Raw genomic sequence first — 25,435 nt, forward strand, 5'->3', positions numbered from 1 at the left:
CCTAATGCACATTAAAAAAATTAATACAATTTGAATCTATGGAGCCTTTACTTGAGTGCATACAGTCACTTTTCCCAGACTAGCAATTATTTATATGCTGTTGTGGGGCCAAATTCAGAATCCAATTACACAGTCTTAAAAGTCAAGACCAAACAGTCTTTTTCCAAGTTCTTCCATTTTCCTGAACCAGAGGAAAAAGTCCAAGTTAAGCATATGAAAACACCAAGTGAGGCTTGAAGTTGATTATTCATGTGGTATTCATATTATTAAATGGTAACACCTCAAGCAATTTTGTATTAACTTTCAGTTTCTACAAGCATAACTTCTTTTAATGTGACTTACTTTAATGCATTTTAATGTATCACTGACATTCACATTACTTTTTTTGCACAACCAGAAATATTTTCTAATGTTTCTACCATAATCAAGAAATAGCAAAAAGAGAAAAGTGAGTGATTTGCTACAGTATCCAAATCTCCCAATCCACACACTGCTCTTCTTCACAGATGCACTCTCCACCTGGCACTATGGTATCACATGTAATAGGTCCTATTAGTCAGTGATTGTAGAAATCTTTTCCAGAAGTTTCTGTTTATTCTCCATGAGAAAGGGTTAAAGCTTTGCTTTGTTCTCTAATGGGAGAGTGTTAGTCCTGCTCTTTTCCGGGCGACCATGGGTTAGGGAACACTCATTCTACTTTTCTTTATACGTGGATGGGGCATGGGGGCTTCCCAGGTGGCGCAAGTGGTAAAGAACCCACCTGCCAATGCAGGAGAAATGAGAGACTCTTGTTCGACCCCTGGGTTGGGAAAATCCTCTGGAGGAGGGCAAGGCAACCCACTCCAGTATTCTTTTCTGGAGAATCCTGTGGACAGAGAAGCCTGGAGGGCTGGAATCCACAGGGTCACAGAGTCGGACATGACTGAAGTAACTTAGCCTGCACGCAGGCAACAGGGCATGACTGACTTCCCAACCTCTGATGGGTAGAGAACAATTTATCTGATGCTCAAGGAAATTGGGTTTGATATGATTTAATACATTTCATGATTTCACTTCCAAGGAGGAGGAAGTATTTTCCATATACAAAATGAGATACCGTCTTTCAAAATGAACAGTGTTGTTGTTGTTTTTCAGCCGCTCAATTGTGTCTGACTCTTTGTGACACCACAGACTGCAGCACTCCAGGCTTCCCTATCCATCACCACCCCTCAGAGTTTGCTCAAACTCAGGTCCACTGAATAGGTGATGCCATCCAGTCATCTCGTACTCTGTCATCCACTTCTCCTGCCCTCAATCTTTCCCAGCATCAGTGTCTTCCAACGAGTCAGCTCTTTGCATCAGGTGGCCAAAGTATTGGAGCTTCAGTTTCAGCATCAGTCCTTCCAATGAATATTCAGGGTTGATTTCCTTTAGGACTAACTGGTTTGATCTCTTTGCTGTCCAAGGGACTCTCAAGAGTCTTCTCGAGCACCACAGTATGAAATTCTTTGGCTGTCAGCCTTCTTTATGATACAATTCTCACACACGTTGTTGTTGTTCAGTCTCTCAGTCACTCTTTGCGACCCCCATGGACAGCAGCACGCCAGGCTTCCCTGTCCTTCACTATATCTGGAGTTTGCTTAAACTCATGTCCATTGAGTTGGTTATGCCATTTAATCATCTCATCCTCTGTCATCCCCTTCTCCTCTTGCCCTCAATCTTTCCCAGCACTGGGGTCATTTCCAACAAGTCAGCTCTTCACATCAGGTGGCCAAAGTATTGGAACTTCAGCTTCAGAATCAGTCCTTCTAATGAATATTCAGGGTTGATTTCCTTTAGGATTGACTAGTTTGATCTCCTTGCTGCCAAAGGGATTCTCAAGAGTCTTCTTGAACACCACAGTTCAAAAACATCGATTCTTTGGCACTTAGCCTTATTCATGGTCCAACTCTCACACCCATACATGACTACTGAAAAACCATACCTTTGACAATACTGACCTTTGTCAACAAAGTAATGTCTCTGCTCTTTAACATGCTGTCTAGGTTTGTCATAGCTTTTCTTCCAAAGAGCAAGCGTCTTTTAATTTCATGGCTGCAGTCATCATCTGCAGTGATTTTGGAGCCCTGGAAAATAAAGTCTGTCACTGTTTCCATTGTTTCCCCATCTATTTGCCATGACATGATGGAACTGGATGCCATGATCTTTGTTTTTTGAATGTTGAGTTTTAAGCCAGCTTTTTCACTCTCCTCTTTCACTTTCATGAAGAAACTCTTTAGTTCCTCTTAGCTTTCTGCCATAAGGATGGTCATCTGCATATCTGAGGTTATTGATATTTCTTCCAGCAATCTTGATTCCAGCTTTTGCTTCATCCAGCCCAGCATTTCACATGATGTACTCTGCATATAAGTGAAACAAGCAGGGTGACAATATACAGCCTTGACATACTCCTTTGCCCAATTCTGAACCAGTCCATTGTTCCAAGTCCGGTTCTAACTGTTGTTTCTTGACATGCATACAGATTTCTCAGGAGGCAGGTAAAGTGATCTGGCATTCCCATCTATTTAAGAATTTTCCACAGTTTGTTGTGATCCACACAGACAAAGGCTTTAGTGTAGTCAATGAACCAAAAGTAGATGTTTTTCTGGAATTTTCTTGATTTTTCTATGATCCAATGGATGTTGGCAATTTGATCTCTGCTTGCTCTGCCTTTTCTAAATCCAGCTTGAACATCTGGAAGTTCATGGTTCATGTGCTGCAAAAGCCTCTCTTGAAGAATTTTGAGCATTACTTTGTTAGAACATGAAATAAGTGCAGTTGTGCGGTAGTTTGAATACTCTTTGGCATTGCCTTTTCTGGTCCTGTGGCCACTGCTGAGTTTTTCAAATTTGCTGGCATACTAAGTGCAGCATTTTAACAGCATCATATTTTAGGACTTGAAATAACTCAGCTGGAATTTCATCACCTCCCCCAACTTTGTTCATAGTGATACATTCTAAGGCCCACTTGACTTCACGCTCCTGGATTTCTGGCTCTAGGTGAGTGATCACATCATGGTTTTCTGGGTCATTAAGATCTTTTTTGCCAGGAGAAATATCAATAACCTCAGATATGCAGATGACGCCACCCTTATGGCAGAAAGTGAAGAGGAACTGAAAAGCCTCTTGATGAAAGTGAAAGAGGAGAGTAAAAAGTTGGCTTAAACAGTCAGGATGGCTGCTATCCAAAAGTCTACAAGCAATAAATGCTGGAGAGGGTGTGGAGAAAAGGGAACCCTCTTACACTGTTGGTGGGAATGCAAACTAGTATAGCCGCTATGGAAAACAGTGTGGAGATTTCTTAAAAAACTGGAAATAGAACTGCCATATGACCCAGCAATCCCACTTCTGGGCATATACACTGAGGAAACCAGATCTGAAAGAGACACATGCACCCCAATGTTCATCCCAGCACTGTTTATAATAGCCAGGACATGGAAGCAACCTAGATGCCCATCAGCAGATGAATGGATAAGGAAGCTGTGGTACATATACACCATGGAATATTACTCAGCCGTTAAAAAGAATTCATTTGAATCAGTCCTAATGAGATAGATGAAACTGGAGCCCCTTATACAGAGTGAAGTAAGCCAGAAAGATAAAGAACATTACAGCATACTAACACATATATATGGAATTTAGAAAGATGGTAACGATAACCCTATATGCAAAACAGAAAAAGAGACACAGATGTACAGAACAGACTTTTGAACTCTGTGGGAGAAGGTGAGGGTGGGATGTTTCAAAAGAACAGCATGTATACTATCTATGGTGAAACAGATCACCAGCCCAGGTGGGATGCATGAGACAAGTGCTCGGGCCTGGTGCACTGGGAAGACCCAGAGGAATCGGGTGGAGAGGGAGGTGGGAGGGGGGATCGGGATGGGGAATACATGTAAATCTATGGCTCATTCATATCGATGTATGACAAAACCCACTGAAATGTTGTGAAGTAATTAGCCTCCAACTAATAAAAAAAAAAAAAAAAGGTTGGCTTAAAGCTCAACATTCAGAAAACTAACATTATGGCATCCGGTCCCATCACCTCATGGGAAATAGATGGGGAAACAGTGGAAGCAGTGTCAGACTTTATTTTTTGGGGCTCCAAAATCACTGCAGATGGTGATTGCAGCCATGAAATTAAAAGACGCTTACTCCTTAGAAGGAAAGTTCTAGATAGCATATTAAAAAGCAGAGACATTACTTTGTCAACAAAGGTCTGTCTAGTCAAGGCTATGGTTTTTCCAGTGGTCATGTAGGGATGAGAGAGTTGGACTCCGAAGAAAGCCGAGTGCCGAAAAATTGATGCTTTTGAACTATGGTGTTGGAGAAGACTCTTGAGAGTCCCTTGGACTGCAAGGAGATCCAACCAGTCTATCCTAAAGGAGATCAGTCCTGAGTGTTCATTGGAGGGACTGATATTGAAGCTGAAGCTCCAATACTTTGGCCACCTCATGTGAAGAGTTGACTCATTGGAAAAGACCCTGATGCTGGGAGGGATTGAGGGCAGGAGGAGAAGGGGATGACAGAGGATGAGATGGCTGGATGGCATCACCGACTCGATGGACATGAGTTTGAGTAAACTCTGGGAGGTGGTGGTGGACAGGGAGGACTGGCGTCCTGCGATTCATTGGGTCGCAAAGAGTTGGAAACGACTGAGTGACTGGACTGAATTGAACTGAACTGAAGATCTTTTTTGTATAGTTCTTCTGTGTATTCTGGACAACTCTTCTTAATACCTTCTGCTTCTGATAGGTCCATACCATATCTGTCTTTTACTGTGCTCATCTTTGCATGAAATGTTCCCTTGGTAGCTCTAATTTTCTTGAAGAGGTCTGTAGTCTTTCCTGTTCTTTTGTTTTCCTCTCTTTCTTTGCATTGTTCACTTAGAAGAGCTTTCTTCTCTGTCCTTGCTATTCTCTGGAACTCTGCATTCAGATGGGTGTATCTCTTTTCTCCTTTGCCTTTCACTTCTCTTCTTTTCTCAGCTATTTGTAAGGCCTCCTCAGACAACCATTTTGCCTTTTTGCATTTCTTTCTTTTGAAGATGGTTTTGATCACCACCTCCTGTACAACATTATGAACCTTCATCCATGGTTCTTCAGGCACTCTGTCTATCAGATCTAATCCCTTGAATCTATTTTTCACTTCCACTGAATACTCATAGGGATTTTATTTAGGTCATACCTTAATGGCCTAGTGGTTTTCCCTACGTTCTTCAATTTAACTCTGAATTTGGCAATAAGGAGTTCATGATCTGAGCCATAGTCAGGTCCTGGTCTTGTTTTTTTGACTGTATAGAGCCTCTCCATCTTTGGCTGCAGAGAATATAGTCAATCTGATTTTGGTATTGACCGTCTGGTGATGGCTATGTATAGAGTCATCTCTTGTGTTGCTGCATATCCATACAGTGACACTAATTATTTCATTTCAGAAGGCAAGACTCCCTCCCCCCACTGCCCTGCTATACAGCATGTTCTCATTAGTTATCTATTTTATACATAGTATCAACCGTGTATATAAGTCAATTCCAACCTCCCAATTTTTCCCACCCCCACCCTTTCCCCCTTGGTAACCATGCAATTGTTCTCTACATTTGTGTCTCTGTTTGCAAATAAGATCATTTATATGCTTTTCTAGATTCCACATGTATGCATTAATTTACAGCATTTGTTTTTCTTTTTCTGACTTATTTAACTCTGTATGACACTCTCTAGGTCCATCCACATCTCTACAAATGACCCAATTTTGTTGCTTTTTATGACTAATATTTTTTTGCATATCTGCTCTGCATCTTCTTTATCCACTCCTCTGTTGATGGACCATAATTCAAAAAGATATGTGTATCCCAATGTTCACAGCAACACTATCTACAATAGCCAGGACATGGACGCCACCCAAGTCAGTCTTCTTGTTCTTAAAGTAAAGACACTCACCGTTTGGGGCAAGGATGACTGAAAGGTATTCCTCGTAGAATGAGCTCACATAGAGCAGTAAGCTGGGTGTCCCTGTGGTCCGGAAGCTAAGTGTGGCCATTTCTCCTGTCAGTGTCAGATCCTCATGAAATAAAGCCGTGAAGGAGCTGGAGTTCTTGCTAAAGGTGTCATTGTAATGTTCTTGAAAGTTGTAGATCACTGAGGAGCCAGCTCCAAAATAGGCAGAAATGTCTGGAATGGCAAGCAATTTTGGCTATATTTGCAATATGTAAGTGCACGCCTCTTATTATGTATATTTCTATATATGCAAAGAATATCTCTAATCTGCAAATATCTCAAAAGAGAAAAATAATAATGTCATGCTCTGCTGAGTACTTTTTAGTTTAGTATTATTTGTTCTTATTTTGGCTGTGACACATGGCTTGCAGTATCTCAGTCCCCTGATCAGAGATTAGACCCAGGCCATTGTAGTGAGAGCACCGAATCCTAACCACTAGGCCACCAGGGAACTCCGCCTTTGCTGTTTTTTAATTAAAAAAAAAGTCAAGATGGAAAATAATAAAGCTTAAGTAAAGAGATAACCCCTCCATAGTCCCATAACCCAGAATTGAGTAACAATATTTTATTATTGCCTCAAAAATGCAAAATTAAATGTCCAGTGTAAACGTATAAAGTTTACTACAGCAGTAAACTGTAACTAAATCCTCAAGGAGACCTCACTGATGCCCCTCTGATCCACTAGAAGCAGTCATAGCCTTGTCAAGAATACAAGCTTACCTCCTCTCAAGGGAAATGGAGGCATTTGGGATAGAAACAATTCTATTTCAACTTAGCACAGAGAACTGCCTTATCTTTTCATTAGAGTCAAATGCCAGAGCATCTTCACGAACTTCTCCGGCTCCATCCGTTCCCTGCAGGCTGTTCCTTGGGCACACTCACCCTTCTCGCAGAACGGCCCGTCGTACGCAGAGAAGGTGCAGTCACACGAGATCCCTCTGCGCTTTTCTTTACACCTCCCTCCGTTGTGACACAGATGGCCGTAGGTGCTGCAGTGTCCTGGGCACCCTGGCTCCACTCCTGGGGTCATTGTGGCTCTTTCTTCCAGATCCAGGGCCAGCCCGTTCAATCGCAGAGACCGAATGCACCCCAGGAAGCCTCTCTGTCGGCTTGCGGTTCCACCTACAAGGGAAACACTGCAAATGCAAATGCATTCCTCGGTGTCTTATTTAGGATTTCACCTTCATGCTGAACTGAGGCCATATCTCTGCTCTCTGCTCAGTTGACATGTCCGACTCTGCGACCCTGTGGACTGTAGCCCACCAGGCTCTTCTATCCATGTCCGTGGGACTCTCCAGGCAAGAATACTGGAGTGGGTTGCCATGCTCTCCTTCCGGGGATCTTCCCCATCCAAGGATCAAACTTGTGTCTCCTGCGCCCCGGGAATTGCAGGTGGATTCTTTACTGCTGGGCCACTAGGGAAGCCGCATATAGGTAATGACAAAAAAGTCACTGCTCAAAGTTTTATGAACAAATACAATTCTGAAAACATAGTCTGTGATCGAATGTTAAGAACCATCAAATGGCACTGAGTTAAAAGCATTAATGAAAATATTTTTTAAGGTGAACTTGGTAATATTTATTCTAAAATATTTAGAAAGACTTACATTTTTACATTTGTTCCTCTCTTAAAGGACAAAATGAAGACCACTGATCCTTATTAAAGTTTAAATTTATAAACAATGACATGTATAATAAAGGTTATATAGTTAAAAATCTTTGCAATGTAATATATATTATAAATGTGTGGTACATAAATTTGTACATGTATTTTATATATATATGACAATTTTTGTGCATATATATTTTTGTATAATAGATGTATTACAAATGTATGTATTAAATTGACCAAAAAGTTTATTTAAGATTTATTGTAACATCTTATAGAAAAAGCCAAATGAACTTTTTGACCAACCCTATATATTGTGTGTGTGTTGTATAATGCTAATCCTTACTTAGATGAGCTCTGAATAATAAAGCCGTGAAAAGGAACTGGGAAGAAAGAGGAGGCAGAAGAGGTAAAACCAAAATTGAGGACCTCAGGCCTTTCACACTCCATCCTGGCAGCTCTGAGATTAGGCGGTATAACATTAACCAAATAATATATATCTCCCTATTTTTATATCATTTATCATGTGAACATAATAAATATGGGAGCACAAGAGTCACCTGAAGTACCTGCTAAAAACAGATTTTGGATTTATTCCCAAAGATCCTGATTCACTGAATTTTCAACGAACACCTCAGGATTTAGAAACATCGCCATAACAGAAACACTAGCTCAAGGTAGGTTTCCATTCAAACTTTGTTCCTAGAAATTCTGTTAATTAATCCTCAGAATTTAAATCAGAAAATAGAACTGTTTAGTTTGATTTGCAATCTGATAACTTTCAGAGAAGCCTCCTCGAGTCAGTGAGAACTAACTGTGCTTGAACCTGAGTTTAATGGTGCCATGGGCTGTACCACACACACACACAGTCACACTCACTCACACGCACACACACGCACGTGCACACACATGCACACGCACACACACACACGCACACACGTGCACACATTCACACGCACGCACGCACACACACACGTGCACACACACATGCACGCACACACACACAAATTCATTCAATAGCATCAGTTGCTGGACACTGTAGTAGGTAACTTCTGGCAAAGCAGACTCTGCTAATTTGTGATTTACGTCAGTTTTTAATTGGACTGTGTCCTTATTTACTTTAAAATACATGAGAACAGACCAAGTGAGAGCTACTTCATTAATCTGCTTAGTCTCCAAATTAGAATAGAGTTGTCTAAAAAGCAATGTAGCAAAATTTATTTCTCCCTTTGGGAAAACAAACAATAATAAAGACTAAGCAAGTAAATTAGAGGGAAGACTTCCACTACTCAGAGTATTTATCTTTAAAGAAGGGACAGCAGAATAATGAGTCCACTCTGGTTCTAAACATGACGCTTGTAATGAGAGCAGCAGAGAGGGAGCAGGGCGGAGAGGAACCTGGCGCTGGGCTGGATTAAATACTGTTGTGCAGTCACACGAGGCTACTTCTCTCGGCCTGGCCTCCTACTGTCTGATTTTGGGCGGACATTGGAGGATTTTGTCCCAATTACAAGTCTGATTCTCTGACTTCACTAAGAAGTGAAATGAGAGAAATGGCTTAAAAAATTGCTATTTTTAAAAAATAAATAGTAGCGATAAGAGGTAACTGAAACAAATATAAATTGTCTATGATACTGAGTGCAAGCCTGGGAATCAGTACAACATGGGTTTGGATTTCCCTTCCTGTTGGGTTTCTATGATCAAATCCCTTAATCTTGCTGAACCTCCATGATCTCATCTGTAAACTGGGTATAATAATCTGTGGCCCAGTGGTAAAGAATCCACTTGCCATTGCAGGAGATGCAAGAGATGTGAGCTCAGTTTCTGAGTCAGGAAGATCCCTTGGAGTAGAAAATGGCAACCCACTTCAGTATTCTTGCCTGGAGAATCCCATGGACAGAGGAGCCTGGTGGGTTACACTCCATGGGGTTGTAAAGAATCGGACATGACTGAGCCATTGAGTCACATAATCTATGGCAGAGATACTCATATTAAATGAGTTCTTGGTACAGTGTCTGTGTGGCTGAACCACACTGACTCTTTTTTTTTTTTATCAGCTCCATCTTAGCCCTGCAACCCCACCCCACCCTCCTCTTTTTGGATGACTGATCTTTAGCCTACTCACAAGGACTGCATCCCAGCCGGCTATTTCCCTATCAACCTTTACCCTTGCTTTCACCTGATATGAAAGCTGGAAGAGTGTCTTTTGCTGATGCAGGTGGTCATGAGACCTCCATGGGGGCAGAAAAGTCCTGGGACTGGGCCATGAGTCCTTCTCACTTGGTAGTCAGATTCTACTTTTAGCTTTGCCACTTCAGATTCCCCCAGGATCCCTTTCCAGGGCACGAGGTGCCCCTGTGGATGCCTCTGGTTCATCATCCCCTGGATGTAAGTTACCCACAGCAAACATCAGAACTGTCCTTTATGGAGTTGCCTGCATTGAGTTTCAGTCTCAAAGTTCCTTTTCAGTTCAGAACATTTTTTCTTTTCAATTTACCTTTTAATTGGAGGATAATTTCTTTATAATGTTGTGTTGATTTCTGCTGCACAACAGTGTCAATCAGTCATAATTACATAATTATATATATGTGTGTGTATATATGTATATATATATATATATATCTCCCCTCACTCTTGAGACTCCCTCCCACCCCTCATCCCACCCCTCTAGGTAATCACAGAATCTCAGAGCACCAGGCTGGGCTCAAACAGGTATCGTATATTAACGCATATATATGGAATCTAGAAAAACAGCGCTGATGAACCTATCTGAGGGAGAGAATGGAGACGCAGACATAGAGAACGAAATTATGGACACAGTGGGAGAAGGAGAGAGTTAAAGGGGATTTTATTCAGTGTCTCCTTCTCCCACCAGTGCCTACAGCAGTTGCAGCAGCTGTTACCATCACTGTTGTTGTAGCTGCGATCTCCTCTTGGTGTATCTTTGCACTCAGAGCATGGTACAGTTAGAAGCCGCCAGCAGCACTCACCCACGAAAAGCTGGCTGTTGAGCTGCAAGCGGGTGTGCCCGTCAGCTGGGGCAGGGTGGGTCTTGCGAGGGTGCTGACCCACTTGAAGGGACGCTTCTTTAACGTTCCGGTCTGCCCTCACGTGGTGCCACCGATTGTCATTAAAGGCAGTGGGAGACTGCACGGTGACCTCACAAGGCCCATTCCCCACATCAAAGGAAAAGGTTACTTCTGTTGGGGCTGGAAATGAAAATATGAGAGATGCCTGAGTTCATCCACAGGAGAGAAAATTTAGTCTTGAGTAGATCTGAAAAAAGTACTATGGCATGCTTCTTATGGAAGAAGACATGCTAGGGATGCAGACAGATGCCAGTCTGCATTGGTTGGGGAGGGGTCGGGGTGGAGAATAAATCTGTATCCTGGAGAAAGAAAAGTGAAGCTGATTTTAATGTATTTCTCCCCAGAGTTTACTGTTCATCCTGCTAAGCCCTAAGCAATAGAGATATTTACCTACAGAAGCAAAACTAATATTTTATCTGACTTTATATATAGAAGTGATTTTATTTAAAGGTGGTTTAAACCTTTATGTAGTTTTAAAAGCACTAGGTGAATTTCAGATAGCAAGACATTAAGTTTTGTCTGCATATATATAAACAATGTGTTTAGTCAATTAAATCACATAATGTTGTGATTTAGTAAGAAGTTATTTGACCAGTTTGGTTTAATACTCTTTTTGCACATAGAATTAAAACAACAAGGAAGTGTACAGACTGTTGCGTGTTGCAGGAATCACTGTTTCACTTTCCACTTAGTATTTAAGAAAAAATATAACTGACAAAGGAAACATGTCGGTGTGTTAGGAGCTAGGTCACCAGCAAGGTTATTGTTAATCACTGAGTGCCCCAGTGGATGTGTGCCCGCTGGACAACTCACCGCGCAGCTCTAGCCTGATGAAGTCTGTGATTCCCAGGTTCTCTAAAAACACCCCTGAAGAGGCTGTGGTCTTAAAAAAGAAAGACACGTCAGCACTAAGCTCTCCTCGGAACGTGGGGAAATGAAGGTATGAAGCCTCAGTATTGAAGGAAGCTGAATTCCAAAATGAATCTGTTTACAAAAAGAAAATAGAACACAATGACAATAGCAGTAAAATACAACAAGTAACAATTGCCTTTTATATTTCTAGCATTGTTACTGTTCAATGCATTATTTATCCATTCAAAGAATTATTTATCCATACAAGCCTTCTTATGGGAGTTCTTCTGAAGATGTGGCCACGAGATGAATGTCTAAATAGTGATTCTTTTGAGGATTAAGAATCTGGACATGCCTGCAAGTGAGTGGATGGATAATCACTTTGGTAAAGGCCTGGTTTTTTTGTTCTTTTTTTAAACTAAATTATCATAGAGTAAAATTGACTTTTTAGGGTTTTACAGTTATATAAAGTTTACAGACTTTTACAGTTATATAAATTTTAACACAGGCATGGATTTGTGTAACCATCATCAAAATCAGAATAAAGAATAGTTCCATCACCCCCAAAAAACTCTCTCTTGCTATTTCTTTGCAGTCACACCCTCTACCCAGCCCTCAGCCTGACAGTCATGAACTAGTCTCTGTATTGCAGTCTTACCTTTCCCAAATAAAATATAAATGGAGTCAAGCAGAATGCAACAACATAAAGCCTCTGAGATTCGTTTGAGATGCTTCATGTCAACATCTATTATTTTCTCACTGCTCTGTAGTATTCCATCACATGAATGTGCCATAGTTTATTTATCCATATTTAAGAACACTAAAGTTGTTTCCAAATTTGGTCAATTACAAATAGAACTGCTCTAAAAATTTGCATGGCACAGTGGTAAAGAATCTGCCTGCCAATGCAGGAGACATAGGTTTGATCCCTGGGTCAGGAAGATCCCCTGGAGTAGGAAATGGCAGCCCACTCCAGTATTCTTGCCGGAAAATTCCATGGACAGAGGAGCCTGGTGGTGGGCTATGTAGTCCATGGAGTTGCAAAGAGGCAGACACGACTGGGCAGCTGAGCACAACCACAAGAACACACATTTGTGAAAAGTTTTTGTGTGAGCATATGTTTTCATTTCTCTAGGGTAAATTCCCAGGAGCATGATTCCTGGGTCATATGGTAAGTATATGTTTAACTTTATAAGATACTGCCAAACAGTTTTCCAGAGTGATCATACCATTTTTAATTCCCATGATCAGTGTGTAACAGATATAGTTGTTTTATATCTTTACCAGCATTTTACATTGTTAGTATACATATTTTTTTATCTTAGCAATTCAAATTGATGTAAAGTATTATTTCATTGTGGTTTTAATTTTCCTTCTCTAATAGATAATGATGTTGGGCATCTTCTCATGTGCTTATTTGCCACCTTATGTCCTCTTTGGTGAAGAGTGTGTTCAGCTTGGGGGCAACTGACATCTTTCTTATGTTGAGTCTTCCAATCCATGAACACAGTATATCTCTTCCTTTATTCAGATTTCTTTGATTCTTCAGTATTTAGTCATTTATTTGGTTTACAGATTTTATACATGTTTTTGTTAAACATATACCTGAGTATTATATGTTCTTTGGAGATACTGAAAATGATATTCTCTTATAGATTTTGGTTTCTAGTTTACATTGCTAGCATATATAACTGATTTGTCTGTTGTTGACATTGCATCTTGAGATCTTGTTGAGCTCACTTATAAGACCTAGTAAGGTTTTTGTTTCTGTTTTGGGTAGTACATTCCTTGAGATTTTCTATGTAGGCAGTCATATATGCAGGCTTCCCTGGGGGCTCAGTGGTAAAGAATCTGCCTGCAATGAAGATGTAGTTTCAATCACTGAGAGGGGAAGATCCCTTAGAGAAGGAAATGGCAACCCACTCTAGTATGCTTGCTTGGAACATCCCATAGACAGAGGAAACTGGCAGGCTACAGTTCACGGAGTCACAGAAGAGTTGGATACAACTTAGTGACTAAACAACCAATCAACCAATCAAGTGTGCATATGTAAATAGAGTTTTCTTTCTGGCTTTCCAGTCTTTATGCACTTATTTTCTTTCTTACATTATTGCCGTGGCTAAGACAATGATAAATATTGTTGAATAAAAGTGTTGAGATTGGATATCTTAATCTTGTTCCCATCCTGAGGGGAAAAGCATCCAGTTTTTTACCAATAATTATGATATTTCTGTATAGATACTGTCTTATTAGGCTGAAGAATTTTCTTTTACACCTAGTTTGCTAAGAACTTCATTATAAATGCTATTATGATATAAACTATAATTTTTAATTTGGTATTTTAGCAATTTAAATTATAATGTTCATATTAATTGATACAGAAAAAGCATCTGGCATGATCATGATTTTTCTTCCTTAGACTGTTAACATGGTAGATACATTGATCAACTTCCAAGCACTGCATCAGCCTCGCATCCTGGATAAACTGCAGATGGTGGTGGTGCATTTAAAAAATATATATTCCTGGATTATTTGTTAATGTTTTGTTGATATTTTTTGTGTCTGTGTTAGTAATAACATTGTTAGCAGTTATCATTCTTTTTACTGTCTTTGTCTAGTTTCAATATCAGAACAACATTCTGCTTTAAATGTTGGAAAGAATTTCCTCTTCTATTTTCTGAAAGAGATTTTATAGATATGGTATTATTTCTTGAGTAGAATTCATCAGTGAATCAAGCTTGGTCTGGATTTTTTTGAAGGTTTTTAATTACAAATTCAATCCCACTAATACTATTAGGTCTATTCCAGTTGTCTCATTCATCTTGAGTGAGTTTTGGTTGTTAGTGGTTTTCAAGGAACTGGTCCACTTCATCTGTATAATGGATGTAATACTTGTTCAGATGTTTGTAGTGTACTTTTTCATACTCTTGATGTTGGGGGTGTCTGCAGTGTTATCCCAACACTCAATTCCCATATTGATAATTTTCATCTATTTTTGGGTAGTTTTGTTAGAGGATTAACTATTTTATCAGTATTTTAAAAGAGTATAAAAAATCACTTTTAATTTTTATAGATCAGTATGTATTCTGCTTTTAATTTAATTGATTTCTATTCTTGTCTTTATTAGTTCCTTCTTTCTGCTTGTTTTAGGTTTATTTCCCTCTTCTATTTCTAGTTTCTTTTGGTGAAAGCTAACATTATTGAACTGAGACCTTTTTTAATAATATAAGTACTTCTTTAATAATATAAGTACTTATTGCTGCAAACATCCCTCTGAGCACTGCTATAACAAAATTTAATACTACAAATTTTGATATTCTGTATTTTAATTTTTATTCAGTTCAAAATGTATTATCAGATCTATTAAGACCTTGTCTTCGACTTAGGTATTATTTAAGGACCTGAGGTTTAATTTCTAAGTGTTTGGAGATTTTCTTGCTATCTTTCTTATTTATTTCTAATTTAATTGATTGTGTCAGTGAATGCATTTTATACGATTTAAATTATTTGATATTTGCTAAGGTTTGTTTTATGACACAAAATATGCTGTTTCTGGGTTAAAGATTCATGTGCATTTGCAAAGAATGTGCATTTTACTGTTCGTAGAGTATTCTATAAATGTCAGTTGCTTTCTGGTGTCATTCAGATCTTCTATATCCTTGCTAATTTTCCCTCTATTAGTTCCATATATTAATGAGATAGGAGAATTAGACTCTAATTATAATTATGCATTTCTCTATTTCTCCTTTCCATCCTGTCAAATTTTGCTTTATGTATTTTGAAGCTCAGTTATTTGCATACATATTTAAGATTCTTAGGTCTTCTAGTTCTTTTTTATATCTATTACTTTACTTTGCTTTCAAGTAAAAATTTTAATATAGAAACTCCAGTGTTTGTGCAGTATATCTTTCTCCATCATTTTTTTTTATTATGTCATTATATTTGAATTGAACTTCTTATAGACAGTATACTGTTGAGTCATAACAAAGTCTTTTATGAGTTTATTTAGACCACGTACATTAAATATGAATTTTGATACATCAGTTCTTCATTTCATTATTTTTTTCCTATTTGTCCTAGTTCTCGTTCTTCTGTTTCCCCCTTTCTGCCTTCTTCTGGATTATTTAAATACTTTCCAGTATTCTATTTGTATTTGTCTGTAGCAGATTCATAATTGTTTCTTTTAGGGATTACAATAATATACTTACTTTCTCAGTCTGCTTAAAATCTATATTTTAATCATGTTAAGTGATTTGCAAAAACCTTGGAAACAATTTGACCCTTATCTACTCCTGTTGATTTTGTTGCTACTTGTATTATATCTACATAAAATAAAAGCCTCATAAATAGTGTTGTGTTTTCAGTCCACAGATACATTTAAAATAACTCAATAGGAAAATACTCTATTAAATTACCCAGGTATTTACCATTTCTAATGCTGATTGTTTTATCCCTGAAGTTCCAAATTTCCTTCAGATACCATTTCCTTTAAATTCTTTTAAAGGATGCTTCCTGGCGATGAATGCTTTTGGTTTTCTTTCATTGGAGATATTTAAAACTTTTATCTTCACTCCTGAAGGATCTTTCTATTGAATGCAGAATTATAAATTGACAATACTTTCCAAATAGAAATATCTTGCCATTTCCTTCTGGCCACCATATTTCTGATGAGAAACTTACTGTCATCTGAATTGGTGTTTTCCTATAGGCAACACATCATTATTCTCTCTGGCTGCTTTCAAAAAATTCCTCTCATTGTCGTTAGTTTTCATCAGTTTGCTTACAATATGTCTAGATGTGAATTTCTTTGAGTTTATCCTGTTTCAGATTCACTCAACTTCCCAGTCTCTCTTTTACCAAACTTGGAAAGTTTTCAGCCATTATCTTTTCAAATATTATTTCAGGACCAACACTTTTCCTCTCTTCTTCTGGAAATTCAATTACATGAATATTATATTTTTTATTATTAACCCACAGGCCCCTGAGACCCTATTCATTTTTTCAGTATTTTTTTCTTTCTCTTGCTTAGATTAGATAATTTCTATTTATCTATCTTCAAGGCCCTTGGCTGTTCCATCTCAAATCTTCTACTTAGTCCATCCAGTGCATCTTTTAGTTCCATTGCTATACTTCTCAGTTCTAAAGTTTTCTTTTAGCTTCCTTTATATAGCCTATTTCTTTTTTGAAACATTCTCTTTTTCTATTTGTTTCAAAAGCATTTCTTGTTATTCATTACAGTTTTGTGTAATAGTTGTTTTAAAGTCTTTATCAGTTAATTTTAACCTCAGTGTTATTGGTTATCTACTGATTACATTTTCTTATGCAAACTGATTTTTCTGGTTCTTTGTATGCTAATAATTTTGGATTATTTCCTAGATATTTACAATACTATGTTAACAAACTGGGAGCTTTGTTTAAATTCAAGGAATATGTTGACATTTTTATTTTCCAGTCCTGTTGACCTGGTTATGATCTGCCCACACATTTCAACCTTCCCTCTGTGGTCCGTGGCTCCTATGGCAGTCCAGTTTTCAGAGTTTTTGCAGTACTTTTCAGATCTGCCTCACCTTTGCACCACACAGTGGCCAGTCTGAGTCCTGGGTGGTAGCTACTTCACTCATTCTCAACTTCTTGGTCTATAATTAAGACCAGTTTGAGGCACATGTAGTTCAGAGGTGAACCCAGGACTTCATAAACAACTTATAACATCACTTTTTTGAACTCTTTCCTCTCTGTGTTCTTCCAATACTTTCCAGTTTCCTGGGGCTCTCTTTTCATCCACATCGCCAGAAAACTAGGGCTCTATTTAGCCTGCTTTATTGTGCTTTCCTATTTACTTCTGTTCCTGTACCTACAACCATTGCCAAGTGATGGGGAACAGAGAAAGAAAACAAAAGTAACATGAGTCTGCCACTGTTGCCATGGGGTTGCCCGGGAACTGGAACCTCAGAAAACAGAGATAAGTATGAGAGGGATGAGATTCCTGTGCTTACTGACAGGAGTTCCTTGTCCCCTCCTCCAGTCAGGACTAGAGGACTTCCCCTGGAACCCTCTCCCTTTGTGATCCCATGGCTAAGAGGCTTTGGAGGAAGGCGCATGGTGAATTCTGCTTTCTGTTCCCCGCTGCTGTTTGCTTTCCAGCATCCTGAGATAACTGCTTCATGAAACCTGTCTGTGCAGCATTTAAAGTCATGAGATAATGGGCAAAGATCACCAGTGGAGAATAGACAGGAAAGAGGGCAGAGAATAGAGCCTTGGGGAACCCCAACACTATCCCACTGGCAAGATGAAGAAGGTTAGGGAAAGAAGGGAAAGAACAGAATTTTGTGGTATGCTGGCTACCAAGTAAAGAAAGTGACTCAAAGAACAAGGAATCATGGGAGAATTCCCAAGCTGCTGACAGGTCAACTCAGATATTTATCAGAGAATAAGAATTGGACTTAGCAATGTTGAATTCTCATTCGTGACCTAGAAAAACCAGTTTCTGAGGAGTAATGAAGGAGAATATCTGTCTTATGTTCAAGAGAGGCTAGAAGTAGGGAAATTAAAGATAGAACTCATTTTATTTCAGTTATTTGGGGGCAGTGAAGGATATGAAAGAAATTAAGGTGCAGTTGGAGGGGTAAGTGGAATTAAGAGCATCAAGGCTTCCAGTGTGAATATTAAGAACTACCAGAAGGCATTAATGCATAGATACACTTGATGGATTCTGTCCTCTCATTTTCTCATTATTTCACCAATTTCAGGCATTTCAGCCCTCAGCAAAATGTCTTATACTTAGTAGGTACATATTGGATGTTTGCTGAACAAATTACATGATATTTCAAACAATTTCATGAGTGTTTCAGGAGAGTCTGATGTAGATTCTATATGCGTGCCTGTGTACCAGGTCATTCAATCATGTCTGACTCTTTGCGACCCTATGGACTGTAGGCCCATGGGATTAAAATTCTCCAGGTAAGAGTACTGGAGTCGATTGCCATGCCCTTTTCCAGGGGATCTTTCCAACTCAAGGATTGAGCCCGCGTCTCTTATGTCTCCTGCATTGGCTGGTGGGTTCTTTACCACCAGCGCCACCTGGGAAGCCCTAAATGCTATATAAAAAACACATGATCCAGAGGTAGTACTTTTTCTCAATTATATTAGCAACATACACTTATTTTATTATAGGTTAATACATTCCTAATGAAGTACAGATTATCAGTATAGACAGTGATTCTATGAACCCAGGCAGTTAGATTTCTCATAAATCACTGAAATACATTAGCAAGGGTCAAGGCAGTTCCTGTTGCCACTACTTACTGTCCCCTGAGCAGAGCAGAGGGCCCAGTGTATAAGCCGCTTCAGAATGTGGCCGCCCTCTGCCTCTCATCACAACCTGAGTAACCGGCAGGTACTTCTTATGGGAAAGGACTACTGTGTTGCTGGTCCTAGAAAACAAACACAACCACCTTAACATTATTTTTAATAATATACAGAAAGGTAAAAGCATTTTATTGCAGTTCAAGGGGTATTAAGCTAAATTTGTAAACATATAACAGGAGGGAAATCAAACAGCTCATCCGAACACTTACAAACATACTAGTGTACTGAATGAGGTCTTCTGAGGACCAGAGACCTTTGTTCATCTACAGGGCCATAGAGAAGAAAGCAGGCAGGTCCAAAATTGTGGTCATAGGAACAGACATGAAATTACATTTCAATGCAATTAAGCAGCTTACTGCTGTTTGCAATTCAGCCAGTCTGTCATACTGGAATGTAAAATTTACAGACGCAAGAGCAGTCTGCCTTGATTTAAAAAAAAAAAAAAAGCAAAAGACAAAAACCAAAACCATCTGACTGACAAGAAATAGGTTTTCAATTTTTGGAACTTGTGTTTTTTTATTAAAAGTTTCAGAAATTCCTACTGTGGTTATGAGGCATTTCCTTATTTGTTGAAGCCTTAAATTTAAAAACAAAATCAAAACAAAATACTGATTCAAAACCATGATGAAGATATGATACAATGTATCCTTAAAATTAATAAATGGGCTAATGCATGGGAAAGTGTTTTGCCAATGATTTTCACCATCCATTCATTCAACAAACACTTATTACACATCCTCTGTTAGTCATGCCCTGTGTGTTGGGGAAGTGAACAGAAAACCCATTGTCAGTGTCCCCCAGAACCCTAGTGGATGTTCTAAATAATAGAAATAACAATAATATCATCATGTAAGTGACTATTTGGGGACATATTAAAATCTATAGTTCAATACAATTTAATGACTGGAACAGAAGCCAGAAGACCTGGTTGGTAAGCTGTTTGTACTGCCAATGTCCTCTCTGGACAAAGTAGAAAGGTTTCAGTAAGCTGTTCATGTTTTTCATTTTATATTTCAATTACATATGTACTTCTAATTTATGGACAAATACTGGTTTGTCAATTGTTCTGTGTAGAACCTAGCAAGTTTTCATTTTTAACAATTACAAAATCACCAGTCACTCATATATATAGTAATTGTTCCAAATTATATATGTATTTATATAAGTTGAAGCATTATCAAAAATAGTGCAGATCACCTCACAGTTTTGGTGCAAAAAAAAAAAATCTTCCTAACTTAATAGTTAATCATTCCAGTGCGGTTAGGCATCAAAATATTCTTGTAAATCGGAAAATTAAAAATTATTAAGATTTTTATTTTATTTAAAAATTTGAGCACAGTGACTGGCAGTGCATGTGGTAAGATATGAAAAATAGGAACTAAACACCCTAAAATTGAAGAAACAAATATTAAAAATCAAATTGCTTCAAAAAATCAGACTGAATTAAGCCACATGGTTTTATCTGGGGAAGCCCCTGCGGCTGCTACTGATAGAAGCACACAGGCTTCATCCTAAACACAAAATACCCGGCTTTGTTGGGATCACAAGCTAGAAGGTGCCACTGAATTACAGGGCGATCAGTATGGAAAGTTATTTTGTTATAAACACAGGAATAGCACACCAAATTAATTCCTGGTATTAAATATCAGTAAGCATTACAAATAAGTATTTTAATTCCTATGACTGCTATTTTGGCAGATATCTTAGAGGAAAAATGTAAGTATATTAGTTCTTCATTGAGAAACTTTGAATTTTAAGGAAACCTTTAAAAGCTACACTGTCTAATATAGGAAAAAGCTACACTGTAGTTCTGTTTTCAACACTGACAATGCATTCACAAACCTAAAAGAAACTTTAAAGTATCATAATGCAAATAGTGTGCATTAAGGTAGATAATATCATTAAGTACCTTCCTGAATCTGAGAAAATTTCAAACAATTCTTACCTCAAAATTCCTCATTAGTATAGATCATCCCCAGCTGCCCATGCTTTATGCAGAGTACTGTAACGCGTGGTCAGCAGCGCGTGCTCACGCTAAGCCACAGAGTGCTCGACTCGCAACGCTATGGTCACCAGACTCATTCAAAACTGCCTAATTTACGATTATATCTCACTTTGCTTGCTTTTCAATTTTTCCCCAAATCTGTAAACATTGCATTTCTAGGCATAAAGTTTTCTCACAACAGTTTTAAACATTCAGTAAGAGAATTTCCAAAGTCACTCTTTTCAGAGAGTCTAATGCTTTAGAAATTCTGTTTGTTGTTATATTTTTGAGGTATAATAGAGCTTTAAGAACATTGAGTTGTTGGGAAAGTTGCAGGGGAGAAATACTGTGTCAACTTTAAGTGTTACAATCATTGGGGAGAAAGAGGGACTGCTGACTATAGTTTTCATCATCCAGAATCACATACTTTGAAAGTTCCAAGCTCTTGATTGGGTTTTGCTGTTCTACTGGCTCACCCCTTTGGCAAAGTCATGCTGTATTACTGAGGGATCATTAAGACTTCTTCATGTCTGATAGGGCTGGTCTCCCCACCTTGTTTTCATCTTCATAGTCGTCTTAGTTATTTATGCGCCATTCTTTTCCAAAATAAGTTTTACAACCACTTTGTCAATACTTAAAAATAATAAACAAATGTTTAGCATTTGTTTGGAATTAAATGGAATCGAGAAATTTATTTGGAGGAGAGATGCTTAGATTTCTTATTCATGGCGGTGGTATGATGTCTCCATTTATTTCGGTCATCTGGATTTTCATAATAAAGTTTTATAAAGTCTTCTTTTAATCAAAGTCTTGCATACTTTTGCTATCTTTATTTCAAGATACATTACTATTTTGTTGCTTTTGCAACTGGCGTTTATAGGACTTTCTCATAATAACACATTTTTGATAAGAATTCAGTTATTCTATGATTCAGTAAGTAGTCTTACTAAGTTCTCTCATTAATTTCAATAATATTTCTGTTTGTTCTCTTAGGTTTCCTTTGTTGACAACTGTATTTTCTATGAGTAATATAATCTTTATTTCCTTGTTTCCAATCTTTCCAATTGCGATTTTGAATTAACTCACACATATTTTTTAGCTTTCTATTATTCATTTCTAACCTAATTGCATTGCTATCAGAGAAACTGTCCATAGGATAACAAATGCACCAAAAGTTTTTGAGTTTTGCTTTATGAAACACTGGGAAAATCAATTTGCAGAAATGCACCACATGTGCTTGAGAAAATTATGTGTTCTATAATTTTATGTTCCCAACAAATCAAGCTGTTAACTTAATTTGAAAATATTCTATGTTCTTACTAGTTTTTGTTCGATTACCAATTACAAACAGATATTCTTATCATGGTTGATTTGTGAATTTCTTCTTTCAGTTCTGTCAAAGTTTTTTCTATATATATTTCTAGTCATTTTTATTGGAAGCATACATATTTAGGATTGTTAATTTTCTCTGGTGAAATTAAGAAGTATCATTACATAGTAACAGTGATTTTAATCCACCTAAAAAACCTTTAAAATTTACTGACTTTGTGATATTTAGCTGGTAATTCTTTGCTTTCAATATTTCCACTTGTACAAACAAGATGCAATATGAGATCTGGATCTAAATGGCCATTTTTGTCACATTTATTGTGCATGATTGTTCACACATTTTTATCTCAGACTTGTTGCTTTCTCTTCTTTTTCAATCTCATGCTCTATCTTCTTTTGCATTAACTAAGTTTTTAAAATCCCATTTTTCTTTCTTCCCTCTGCTGAATTGAAACAATTCTTTAAGGGTTATATAAATTTCAATATAAACACTTTAAGCAATTTAACTCTAATAAATATTTACAAAATAAGTTTAAATTTCAACAATATTTTTATTTCTAAGCAGTCTTTTAGCTCCTTTGTAAACCACAATCATCTTTGTTAATAGGATCTGACTGCTTTCTTATGTTTCAACTTCACACATCTAGTCATAAGTTATCAGTACATGTTTTCCACTTCTATGTTTATAAATTTTTTCCTCAATATTTCTTCCTGCTTCTGAAACCTTCCTTGTAATATCACTTTCTTTCATTCTGAGAACCATTCTTAAAAATCCCTTTTGTGTAATTTCATCTTAAAAGCTGTAGAGGGGAAAAAAAAAAGCTGTAGGGGGATAACTTAGATTTCTACACTATTTTGTTTTGTCAAAAATAGTCCTGGTTACGTGAGGGTATATTTTTTTTTTTTGAAGCCTTAATTTCAAAAAATAGCAGAAACAGGATCATGAAGTTTTAAAATGCTGAAGTGTGGTAACATTGCAATACTTAATGGGTCGACGAGTTGCTGGTATAATCAGTCAACTTAGAGACCATCATAATGAAGAAAATGGTCTCATGTTAACACTGTCAAAGACTCGATCAAAAAACTTTGTCTAAGGTTTGCTGTGTTTACTGAGAAAACAAATTCTTCCTAACAACTGTTTAAATAAATCTCACAGATGCTACAGACCTTTTGAGTGGCCTGTGATTAAAAAAATATGGCTTGCTTTAAAAAAAAAAATCCCTTTTGTGGAGTCTGCAGCTGGTAAATTTCTCCAGTGTTGTTTGTCTATAATTTTATAGCACTAATTTTATAGCACTTCCTAAAATATCAGCTTGGTAAACACCGGGAGTTAGACAGGCATCTCACTCCTGCCCTCTAGGGGGCATGCTGCGCCCTCTGTGGGCTGGGCTCTGGGCTGCTCAGGGAAGGACAGCTCTCTGGCTGTCTCTCCTTTCAGAGTCTTCCTTTCCTTTCTCCTCCTTTAAACATTCTCTTTAGTGTTCTTTGATTTCACCATGGATGTCTAGATACAGATTTACTTTTATTTATTTACTTTTAGCTTGGTGTTTTAATATTTCCTCAATCTGGAAATTTCTCAGCTAGTTGAGTACTGCCTCTTTTAGTTATTATATCTCAAATCTTTTCTTCTGACACTTTAATCACACACACGTTCCATCTTCTTCACATGACTCTTCAGTGTCACCACTTTCCTAGGTCCCATTTTGTTTTTCTCCATTCATTTTGTGTGTCATTTAATTTACACACCTTTTCTACTAATATCTGATCCAAAAGTTTTAAACTGAGTAATATTGTCATTACTAATGACAATATATTTATTTCTAATATATATTGATATACATGTTAATATATTCATTTCTAAGCATTCACTTGGTTCTTTTGTAAATCACAGTCTTCTTTGTTAACAGGAAGATTCTCATGTTTCAATTCCATTTTTAATTTTTTGAGCAGCTCACATATTTATTTTATCTTATGTTTTTAATATATCCTTGATCTGAGATTTTTAGGCATTGGATCTACTCTTTGGGGTTTCTTCTGCCTCTCAGTCGTGTCCTCTGGCGTTGTATGACCCTGGATTGTGAGTCCACATTTGGTAGCGTTTTATCATGGGAATCCTGTGAGACCTGTGTGAAGGGGACGGCGGGTCTGCAGTGAGAATATCATGTAATCTCAGGATGAGCCACTGGTGCTGCCAACCCGTGGCCATGTTAACCAATTTAAGGGCCATCCAAGTTATGTCAATTTGGGCACCAAATCTGCGTGAGAGCAGGTCTGTAGACATGAGTTTTCAGGGAGAATTTTTTTTTCTACTCAGAGTGCTAAACTAGAAGATCTGTCCTCATTCACTTTTTTGGGGTTTGTAGCCTTCTGAGACCTTCGGCTGCATGGAGAATTTTGTGTTCTCTGTATTCTCTTTCATGGACTCAAGGCCTTGTCTGGTTTCCCTTATGTGGCCATTCAAGAAATCAGCTGGAAGTTTAGGAAGGTCAGTAAATAATCCATGGCCTGGTCATTTTATTAGCTGAATTAACTTTAAGAAGTCTTATCTTTCACTTTCAGTGAATGGGAAACATTCATTCCTATTTTGTCTTAGTAGAAAAATAGAACAGACATGCTTAGTTATCCACCAGTAAACAAAAAGAGCTACCTAATATTTTAGGCTTCTGATTAATGACACTATATGCACATCACAGCTTATACTTTTAAGTTGCTAGGGCATACTTTAATTTATTCTCTTTATTGTACTGTCATGGCCAATGTCTGCCTAAGGTACACAGTTTAAGCAACAAAAAAATTACAGTTTGCACAGGGAAATTATATGGAAATCACCATTCATTCCGGTCAGCATCACAGTTGCAGTAATATTGAGAATCAATGCAGTCCCCCTCTAATCCACAAGTACATTTTTGAGCATCAGGCTGAGAACCTCCCCAGTAAGTGTGTGTTTCATTGGTTCTTCCAACCCACCAGCTCACTGGGGTTCCATCTGAAAGACAAGCATGAGAAAGGTGACACCTACTTTGGCCCCCACTACCTGCCTCCCCAAAATAATTCCTTTACTCCTCTTTATTTAAAGCATAGAGAGACTTTTAGAAGTGTATTTTATATTTTAACTCTGCAATAGGATCATTTTTAGGAGGACTCCCAACTATTTAAAAATACATACTTTAATGTCAAGTCATATCATCATTAACCAT

General features: G+C 37.8%; 1 protein-coding gene across 1 annotated transcript in view; it reads right to left on the reverse strand.

The window, feature by feature from the left end:
* LOC122696852 (contactin-associated protein-like 3) overlaps nt 1-25,435 on the reverse strand; it is a 219,511-nt gene that overhangs the window by 23,833 nt on the left and 170,243 nt on the right. The window contains 6 exon segments of the mRNA XM_043906968.1: nt 5,954-6,184; nt 6,893-7,132; nt 10,610-10,828; nt 11,522-11,692; nt 18,863-18,990; nt 25,068-25,224. Coding sequence (XP_043762903.1) covers nt 5,954-6,184; nt 6,893-7,132; nt 10,610-10,828; nt 11,522-11,692; nt 18,863-18,990; nt 25,068-25,224 — 1,146 coding nt within the window.

This window comes from Cervus elaphus, chromosome 7, assembly GCF_910594005.1.
Source record: "Cervus elaphus chromosome 7, mCerEla1.1, whole genome shotgun sequence".
Classification (NCBI taxonomy): Eukaryota; Metazoa; Chordata; class Mammalia; order Artiodactyla; family Cervidae; genus Cervus; species Cervus elaphus.